The 11,200-nt window shown below is 38.9% G+C and overlaps 1 protein-coding gene across 4 annotated transcripts in view; it reads right to left on the reverse strand.

Annotated features, from left to right (window-relative positions):
• myo18ab (myosin XVIIIA b) overlaps positions 1 to 9,926 on the reverse strand; it is a 120,170-nt gene extending 110,244 nt beyond the window's left edge. For all 4 annotated transcript variants that reach the window (XM_065281109.1, XM_065281108.1, XM_065281107.1 and 1 more), the window contains exons 1-2: positions 9,810 to 9,926; positions 7,342 to 8,488 (exon numbers count right to left, since the gene is read on the reverse strand). In XM_065281109.1, coding sequence (XP_065137181.1) covers positions 7,342 to 8,373 — 1,032 coding nt within the window. In that variant the 5' untranslated portion in view covers positions 8,374 to 8,488; positions 9,810 to 9,926. The remainder of the gene's footprint in view (positions 1 to 7,341; positions 8,489 to 9,809) is intronic.
• Positions 9,927 to 11,200: the final 1,274 nt, after the last annotated feature.

Here is an 11,200-nt window from a genome sequence, read left to right on the forward strand (position 1 = left end):
ACAGCACAATGGGACATTGAAGCAGGCTATTAGATCGTCTGCATCATCTCCCTTCATGGGGATGCAAATGCATGCGTACAGGACTGGGGGCATCTGGTGCACAGCTGTAGGAACCCCCTTTGCAAACAGTGTCACAGAGTCCAATCTATTCCACAGGAGGTCAGGAATAATGAACTGCCACCCATAGCGATGCATCCACGGAAGAGTCATAATCTTGCAGATGATGAGATAGCTTTACTAAAACCAGCCATATCCATTCATCATAAAGACACAATGAACATTTTTATGGTTTCGTAGCTGTTTGTTGTTTAATTTGGAATGTTCTACTATTTAAATGTCATGATCATGACAGATAAGCTTTTGCTGGGAGGGTTTGTGGTTTGCTCTTAACAGAGACAATTTGACTAGACAGTGCACTGAAAATAGGCAGCGTTTACCTGTTTGCAACAGCAGGGTTTGTATTGTTACTATTCCGGCTTCCTTACGGCCATCTCAGGACATCCTGACTATGCTGCTGGGTGCCTAGAAGAATGGAGAATTTCCTGCACGCTTTCTTGTAAGGATAGGAAACAACGAGAATAGTATACCATTCCTGAGCCACCCTACAGACATTCCTCAATCATGGAGAAAAATTTCCTATTTGTGCTTTCCGCAGAACTCAGTTACAATAGGGCGTCCGAAATATTTGTAGAATGCCGGGTATATTTGTAGAAAAAAAGCAAAAAATCTGAAATTATCGATTTTTCTTGTATGCCAAAAATCATTATTCCATGAAGATATTTTGTATATTTCTTACCGTAATTATATTAAAACCTTATTTTGTGAGTGTATGCAGTAAAATCAGGATCAAAATTGCCCAGAAACTCGCCGGCAAACTATGCTTTGCTACCCATTCCTAGGGAATTTCCCATTCAAGTTTGGATTATGTAAATGTTCGCAACTTCCCCCATTCAGTCAACAAATAGAAAGCCAAATTTTCAAATCGTTGTATCTCTGTCAAATATTTTACCATCTTAACAAACCATATTATCAATGAAGCGCTTATTTAGCTTTCGTATTATGTATAAATCTCAATTTAAAAAAATTACCCTTATGACTGGTTTTGTGGTCAAGGGTCACATTAGTAGCTCAGTAGTACCAAAGCCAGCTTATTAATGTCTCAAAGGTACTAATATGGTAAATACTGTATATGTACCTAGTGGTATATACTAGAACCTTGTAAAGGCCTGTCAGAGCCAATGGTGTAGTGGGCAGCGCTTCGACATGTGGCGACCCGAGTTCGATTCCCGACTCGTGGTCATTTGCCGATCCCAAATCCATCTCTCCTCCCTGTACTTTCCTATCCTCTCCTTAATCACTGTCAAATAAAGGCAAAAATTGCCAAAAAATATCACTTAAAAAAAAAAGAGGTACAGGCCTAGTGACAGCTGGGGTACATATTTTGACCATGTGTGAACCTGCCCTTAGAAAACCAAGCAAAAGTTTTTTATAGAATCACTGTTTTTTGGGATGCAATATTCCGATACCTAGGATCGGTATCTGAATAACGGGACTGATCCAAGTTCAAAACTATGCGTTACCCGTGATTGTTACTGTCAAGCTATAAACTCTTTCCCCGCCTTTGACGAGATATCTCGTCAATCTGCAATACCGCTATTATCTACCAGGTGGCGCTCTTCCGCAACTTATAAAAACCGGAAGTATTGCCCTAGGGCAAACAGCTGTATGTCCGTGTATGTTTTAAAGATCGCTCTGAATGGGATCTCTATCAAAAGTCCTTCACAAAAATGGAATTATCTCAGCTTTTTGCAAAAAATTTGGTGTTTTTGATGAAACCTACACGAGGTGATAAAAACAGACAACATGAAGGTAGGATTTTTTTGTTTGAAAGCAGAGGGTCTGTTCTTTTATTTCATATATTGTATGTTTATATATTTAAAAAGGAGCATTTTCTGGAAGGCATTAAACTTTTGTGAAAATCATGAAAAATGCTGGCGGTGAATGAGTTAAAAGAACAAAGTATTGTAAAACAGCTAGCAACAACGAAGCAATTATAATGCAACACACTTTAAACCACTCAAAAAACCTTAGCAACATGTGTAACTCAATTAGTAGAGCATTGCAATAATACTAAAATGTATCATTTGTAATGCGCCATTGTTTCAGATAAAAGCGTCTGCTATAAATGTAAATGTAACCACATCAAGGCAGATAGAGCCACTTGGACAAAACGTTGAATTGTTTCTTATTTGTTAGAGGCGATTTACATTTTGCGTGACAAGCACTTAAATAGATAGCGCTGCAGCAAGTTGAAAATACTTTAACTTTTCAGAACGCCGCGTCGAAAGTGTGTTGGAAAAAAGGAGTGGAAGTGGCCCGGGCTCCGTGTGGTTTTAGACGCGAAAAGTGATCCGTACCAAGTCGCTTTTGCATGTGCTAAACGGATAAATGTAAACCACTTACAATTTTCAGAAAATGTACAAATCTAGTTTATGCATCTCAGGCAATTTGACAAATAGCCAGCAGTGCCATCAAAAGTAGAAAGTAAAAGGTCAGTAAAGAAAATTGCAATCTCAGTGAAGCAGCAGGGCCCAGCTGTGGCTGTCTTTATAAAGTATGCATGCTGGCTGAGACAGCCATGAATTCTCCCTGTTCGCCCTTTGTTTGCAGTGGGACATGATCGTTTTACGGCTCGTCTTTATTTAAATTGATGATTAAACTGTTGCTGTTTGTTTTCCGAGACAATAGACCTGAGAATGTCACCCACTGTTCAGTCAGGTCCACAAATCAGTGCAGCACTCCAGACGTCACAGGAGTCCTTGACAGACTCGTGCTAAAAAACTACCTGCGACAAAGTCCACGATGAGCAAAGGTCCAGCTACTTGCTTCCCCACATTCTGTTTCAAACATTGTTCCCTGTGCCAAAACGGTGCTTATTTTGATCCATCCATACATTCTCTGAACCCATTTGTCCTCTAAAAGGTCAACATCTTGGGCTAAAGGTGGTTATTTTGATACTAGCCATATATAAAATGAAACAATGTATTGATTTTTTATTTTTAGACATAATTGCTCATCCCTACTCTTACTAGTGCTATTTTGAAATGGCTCCACAACAAAAGAGATCCAAAATAATGCTCTCAGAGGAAAGACGGTTTAGATGTTCTAGACAATGACTTAGCATAGCGTGCCAAAAACCAGAAGAGATTATGATCATCGCCAGAGAGTAAGACAGAGTGCACAAAACTCCCACAGATGTGAGGTCATGTAATGAATCCTAATCAGTACAGAGGGAGGTTGACTTACAGCTATGCAGCACTGTAAGCCTCTCTTGTTTGTTGGAAAAACCCAAAATAGAATGGAGATGGGGTGCTCGCAGCTAATTTGCGGGAAAGGCTACGGTGTGGTTGGTTTTAATTGGCATGAGACATTGGGCTACTGAACAGGCCTAGATTCAGTCAAGCATATCGAGTACAGCATATCCTGCCTTCCCGTGTGGAGCTTTATTTATGATGCTTTAATGACCCTGTGGGCCAAATCTAACCCATCGATAAGGGAAAAACTATTATGAACCCCTCAACAAACATTAACATAAATCCAACATATCTTGACATTAGAGCTTGAGTTGAGATTTTTCATGGAGTACACATACTTTGTGGCTTTCATCACTGCAGGCTGCAGATCTCATTTAGGATCAGCATGTACATGTAACAATGAGAAATGGGAGGGAGCCCTCTGTCAGACTGCTGTCGGGCACCTGGAGGACTGCACCAGATCTTCACCTGCTCTTACTACAAAGACACAGAATCCTTTTTAACACGTAGCTCACAAGGAAATATAAAATAAAAACCTCTGTGTTTCTTATTCTTAACATGAATCTACTGTCCTGCAAGTACAGCTAAAGTCCCTTTACTGGGGGAATTTCTCACACCACTAGGCAGCCATGTTTCCAACACCTCTGGGCAGTTATTCCAGCAATGCAAGACCAAAGTCCTGAATCTACTTGAATGGGGAAAGAAGGATCTCTCTAAAATGACGTGCTGAAATCACAATTAAACAACATATTTTTGCTCAACAACTGAACCAGACATCAACTGTAGCATGACTTTTTTTGTTTCTGAAGCTCAAATTGCACCAAAAAACACAAATTCACGCAACTTTCAGTCTATTAGATGAAGATACAGATTTTGAGGAACAAGCAGCATATATATATATATATATATATATATATATATATATATATATATATATATATATATATATATATATATATATATATATATATATATATATATATATATATATATATATATATATATATATATATATATATATATATATATATATATATATACCTTGTGCATGCAATATATATATATATATATATAGGATATATATATATATTGCATGCACAAGGTTTACATAAAAAGAAGGAACAAACATGTTTGAGGCTCATGATATGTCATTACCATGTACAGAACTCTTATTATTCATCTATGCCTAAGTAAATACAGTTTTACCTTCTACTGCACCTTAAAATAATTCATCAGACGCAGGTACGTTGTTGGGTTAAGCGTCTGGGCGGAACTTTACTTCGTGTCTCTGTTTGTTTAATGATCTGACTAGTGGCTAAACTCAACTTGAACAAATACATTGCCGAAAATAACAAACGTTTTGGTTTCCTAGAGACGAGGGGAGACGACGATCATTGATCACCACAAATATGTGCAGGAAGGTTTGGTAGCCGATTTGTAGTTGACATTATATACATTATAGTACACATTCTACACAGTAACTTTAGGTCGATATATGTTTTAAATATGCTTTAGCTATGTAATCTACTTATTTTGCTTGTTATTCAGAAGTAACTACTCTAAAAGGAAGGTATGTTTGTTCCACGAAAGCCATTTGTCTATGTTGTTGCTTACAATCTTCATGTTGTTAGTTATAACATAAATTGCTTTCGTGGAACAAACATAACTTCTGGTAAACTCTACAAAGAATCAATAACAACAGTCCAACAGAGTAAAGCCCGATTTATAGTCGTGCGTAAGCTCTACGCCGTAGATTATCCGTAGCCTGTGCGTAGTTCTGCATAGCCAGACGTGCATTACCGCAAGCGCTGTGATTGGTCCACCAGAACCCCTCCCGTCAGGTGAAAAAAAACTGCGTCGTAGGTATTTATGTTTGCGACTGTGAAAACAAAGATGAGCTTAGTCGAGTAGTGATTTAACTCAAACTGCATCAAAAGTTGCTTTTTATTTACTTCCATCATAGCTGGGCTTCTCAAATAATACACAACAAGTTGCTGTTTCTTCTTCGTTTGTGGATTAACTTGCCAACCTTCTTCTTCTTTGACGGTCGCACTGCTACTGTGGTTAATACTGCCTACAAGCGGTCTGCGCATGTTTGCACGTCGACGCAGACGTAGAAGCAAAAGTATCAATGAAAACCGATGCGGAACCTACGTTGTAGGACCTACGAACAACTATAACGACCCCTTAACAACCCGTTACCACTGAAACCGTCTATATAATTGCTATATCAAAGCATGATATATGATTTATCAAATTGTTCACCAGAAGGTCTAATACAATCTCACAAACTGCGCAACTAACATGAACCCCAAAATGCCATGGATTAAGCCAGGGTTCCCCAAATCTTACCCTGGAGGACCGGAGCACTGCAGAGTTTAGCTTCAAACCTGATCAAACACACCTGAGCAAGCTAATAAAGGTCTTCATGTTCACTAGAAAATGACAGGTGGGTAAGTTTGATTAGGGTTGGACCTAAACTCTGTAGTGCTCCGGCCCTCCAGGGTAAGATTTGGGGAACCCTGGTTTAAGCCTATGAAAACATACAGTAATAGTTGCAAAGGGACCATTTAAATATGCCATTCATGACCAAACAATTATAAACCAACAAACACAGACATGACTGGATGATTCAGACACATTCTTAGTTAAAAGTCAAACCAATCCTGTTTTCTCATCTGCTTTGACCAGTTAACATTTACAGGCGGTTCATCACTCAGCATCAAAATAACTGTATGTTACTCAGCAAAAGGGCACATTCATTAAATGAACGGTTCCTGAAGTAAACAACATTATTAAATGTGAAGAATTCAATGAATGCAGTTACCAAGCCTTCAGCAGTTACACGCGTTTGTACACACGCCACCCATCCTACAGTAAACTAAATCAAACATTTACACCAAAGTGCCATTCTTATCGGTTCTCCAAGGAAGCAGTGCATAACATGAAAGATAACCTTCAATGGTTTCCTTCTGTCAAGCTGCTCAAGATGTCCTTTTTTAATGTAAGTAGCTATGGATTAGATTTTACCCAACAGCAGCCATGTACAATAAACTCCTTAGGTTAAGAAAATCCTTAAAATAACAGCCTCACATTTATCATTAAGAGTTTTTCTTAACTTAAGGGATTTGTTGCAGCTAGGCCCAGATCTTCAGCAACAGGAGGCAGGAATGAATGTACTACAAAACTTGGAAAGAAATGATTGCGTACTCTGTGCTGTTGCAATGGCAGCCGCAGGGCTCAACGCAAATAATTTTTTATACTGGCCCGGTTTGGCCAGTGGTTCAGGTTTTCACTTGCCCTGCCAAAATTTTCACTGGCCCCAATAAAAAAATTTAGTGTCACATAATTTAAAAATAATAATTAAAAAGTCAAATATAATTCTACACATACAACAAACATGTTCCAACGAAAAAAGGCTCCCAACTTTTCTGCTTTACCTGTAAACTGACAGCAAACTGCAAAATATTGCATTGTTTCTTTCGTCATGTTTTACCCAAGTAAATGCCTGCTTCCAAGATGTTAAATAATATACATTGATGAAAATATATTTCAGTGACTGTGGGTGAAGCACTGGCCCGATCGGGCAAGTGACAATACTTTTTACTTGCCCGAACGTCTCTCACGCTTGCCCCAGGCCACCGGGCAGTCCTTGAATGGAAATGTTCATGGGGGCGACTCAGATTTTACTTTCACATTCTACAACTACTAACCAACAAACTGTGAAGAAAACAATCTTGGACACAAACACATAATTTCGAAAGCTGTGATTAAAGTCGTCGCTTGTGGAAAGCTGGAGAAGGAAAAGATTTAGTTAGACACATTGAGACAGATGTTCGTCCTGGAAAGAAATCTGCTTCCTGTTCCACAACTACATGTTCATTTTAAATGATGTGCTTGTAGTCACAAGAAGAGCCAGTTGGCTCCACGTGTGTGAGAGTTGGGGAGGATTGTTGGGAGTTGCCTGGAAAGACCATGATCATGACTGAGGGAAGAAAATCAAGAGAGAGAGAGAGAGTGGACTTACGTCAAAAGCTTCCCGCCGCAACCCTTCTGTGTTCCTCAGCCAACATCGGCTCAGCTCGCTGAGTTCCAGGATAGGCTGTACTTTTAGCTGAACCGTGTCGCCTGATTGCCGAATCATCTCCACAATCTCATCCCTGTTCTTGTTTTCCACATTGCGCCCGTTGATCTCCACCAGCCTGTCTCCGGGCACCAGCCCAAGAGCAAGGTCTTTAGTGCCAGCACCTGGCTCGGCGAAGTGAACCACTCGCCGATACACTCCTCCGTCCGTCCCACGGTCCAGCATGGTGGTGCGCCGCAGAGAAAAACCAAAATCTCCAGTGTTCCGCCTCTGGAGCACCAGCTCCCGAACTTCGGGCGTCTGTGGCGGCACGACGGTAGGCAGGCGAAGATCCGCAGGGAACGTCTTATCCACGATTTCAGGAATGTGCACCTTCTTCCCAGGAGGAGGAGGAGGAGGAGGCAGCTGCTGTTGAAGGCTTTGTTTACGATGGGGGTCAAAGACCTTAGACTCAACCTGTGGAGATGGGGCAGCGGAGTTCTGCCCAGAGGGTGTAGAGCCATCCGACTGACTCTCATCTTTATTCCTTTGAGAAAATGAGAAGCGCTTCATGATTGAGCCCATTTGTGAGTTCTGCATGGCAAGGGAACCAAACCTAGCCGCACGTTCCTTCACAGAACTCCGGTGGACATCTTGGCCATACTCTCCCTTCAGGTCATCGTTGGAGCTTGCAGCACTGAGCTGATCTGCATCCAGAACCACGCTGCTGCGGTTACTAAGGCCATCAGACTCGATGTCGGTTAGATTGAGCTCTGTGCTGCTGGCAACCTTAATAGGAATTGGGTTGGAGATCTCCAGCTTGTTTTTGGAGTCACGCTTTGAGCTCCGGTTGAGGTTGAAAAAGCCTCGTCTCATGCTCATCTCATCAAGGCTTCTGAGCTCAGCAGCAGACATTCTTTCCCTCCGGTCTCTCTTTTCTTTCTTCTCCTTCCTAACGCCATCCTTCTCCTTGTCTTTTTTGATCAAGTTGAACATACTGTCCCCAAAAGTCGTCTACGTTCCACTACAGAAGCACCAATGTTTTCACAAGTGAGTTTTCCATGCAGAAACGGTAGCGTTAGTAAATCCAGAAAGGATTAATCGTTGCTCCCTGGAGAGAGAACATCATTTAGTGTTAAAAGGTAAATATGTAGTATATTTCAAATGTAAACGGACATTACTTTTCTGTGCCGTAATAACATTCAATCATCATCAATACATAAACACTGACTCTGCTATTGACCTTTACACTAACTCTTGTTTTAGCATAATGAAGACGCCATATTTTATTATAAGACTATATGCATGTTAAACAGGATTTAAGGCATTAGGGAGGTGCTGTGAAAGCCATGGGCCTCTAACATTCCTATTTTCCCACCAGCGGGAGATTTCATCATCCAAACAAGTTCCATTACCAAGGGGCCAAATTTTTCCCTATAATACATTAAGGCAATCGAGGTAACTCTTCTGCGCCCATAAAAGGCTGGATGTTGGCTTCATGCAACATGACACTACTGAACTGTCTATATGATCATAAATATTAGTGGACATATTACTGACCAAGACCAAGATGAAGGCCAAGGTTGAGCAAAATCAATGCAAACATGGCATGCTGCAAATTTATTAAAATCATTCTTACTTCCATATGCAGAGACAAGCATTAATGTCTTCATAACTGAAAGAATGAAAACGAACTATTCTAACTATTTGTTTATAATGCTGCAGGACAACGCAAGTTAACTACAGCTGTAAATGTTTTAAATGCTAATGTCTGATTAAAATGATAATCTACATTAAATAAGAAATACACTTAACCATAAAGCATACAGTAGAGACACAAAACATCTGTGAATTGCTCGTGTTTCAGTGCTGAAGGTGAGAGTCAAGTCTGAATGACCAGTGAGCACTGTACGTTTTTACATCATTTACTGTGTGTTACAATATAACACAATGCAACGAAACAAGGCTTTCTAAAATGTAACCATGTAACGTCAAATACAAATAGGTTATAAATCCTCCTCCTGTATATATCTGCCCGGTCATTCCACCACAGAGTCAATCATCTGCTGCAGAAAAGCCAAACGCTAAAGCTCAAGATCAGCCGCTAAGCTGTTAAATTAGCTGGACATGGCAAGAAACGGTTAAATACAAGACACATTTTAGCGTATATAACGTAAGCCATGGCTCTATCTAGCTTATTAATCCTTAATGTGACTAATAAATAGTGAACGTAACGATCCTCTGGCTACAGTTAGCAGGTAAGTTAGCATGAGTAAGTGTCTGATAAGGGTCCTTTATTCCAGTAGCAGACTGCTGTTGATCCCATGCTCACATCACTGACATGGGATTTTCCCAACTGAAAATAACTGAATGTTTCCCTGTTTGCGGAATTACAACTTAGATAAATGTATGTGATGGTGTGATATACTCACCGTTGTAAGATATCCAGTTTTTGGCAGGGAACGGTATTGTTTCTGCTCGGTCTATCCTCTAGATGGGCGCAGCTGAACGTGAGCAGGCAAGCAGTGTTGTAAATATGTAGTGATAAAGGCGGTAGGTTGGCCTCTCGTGCTGCTTATTGTTTCAGTGAGGAGAAACTGCGACGCCTGCTGGATACATTTAAACGTCACCATAAAAAGTTTTTTTTTATTACTTCGATTCTATATAAACAATCAATGCATTAATTACAACAAGAAATATATATATGTAACGATTCGCCTAAGGTTGAGCATACCAGTAATTGGAAATTACACAAATACAAAATAAAAGCACAAACTCAACATTGAACAAATTAATTAAAAAAATATATAATAATAAAATTAATAATTACATTAAAAAAACCACTATAAGCGGGGCTTACTCAAATTGGCTTGTATTCATCAAAAAGTAATTCAATTTAAATGCTTTTTTATTATTATCCAATTTTAAGTATTTCTATAAAAGTTTAACATTATTTAACCACTGATTAAATTTGGGCTTTGACTTGTACCATTATGAATAACTTCAAAAAGCAACGACACTGTAAAAAAGTGATGTGATCAACTTAACATGTTGGTTTTAACAGAGTGATGATTTTTAGGTAGCAACTTCTTTACTTATCAAATTAGGTGATGTAAACCCAAATTTACTATAAACTAAAAGTTACAGCAAATCATCACCACTCAAGATTTAAAATTCTAAGTTGAAAAGAAATAAGCCAATTTGATTATAATTAAAAACTTCAAGCAATACAGGTTAGAAACCAGATTTTTGACCTGAGTTCTCACATTGTAATCAGCGATAAAGCAAAAACATTATCAAACAGACTGAAATTTGTAAGGAATTGCTTTTGGTGGTTATTACTGGTACTGTAAAATGTATTGATCCAGAATAATAATAAAACTGGTTACTTTAAAAAAAATTACTGTAGTATGCCAGGATGACATCATACACGTGTGTTGAGCGTGTTTTAGGCAAACATAATACATTGTTTTTGGTTTAAAAGGTTTGTCTTGTACAGTAATTTAAAAAAAAATTATGTTACAATAACATAATATCAAACTATCACGTTGTTGTGTCATTTTGTTATTGACTTCTTTAAATCATAGTGAACTGTGGTCTACCCTAACACATTTATGTAAGTGGTAGTAATTTGCCAAAGGACATAAAACACGTTTGTATAACTGTGTCTAACTGTGGGTAACAATTTGATTTTGTCATAATTCTTACATATGTTTAAACTTTAAAGAATGTTGCATTAAAAGTAGATGACCATCCATATTATAACACATGTATTTTTAAACATTAACGTAAAAACACATTTACATTAACATACCCAAAACCC

The sequence above is a fragment of the Paramisgurnus dabryanus genome, chromosome 8, assembly GCF_030506205.2.
Source record: "Paramisgurnus dabryanus chromosome 8, PD_genome_1.1, whole genome shotgun sequence".
NCBI lineage: Eukaryota > Metazoa > Chordata > Actinopteri > Cypriniformes > Cobitidae > Paramisgurnus > Paramisgurnus dabryanus.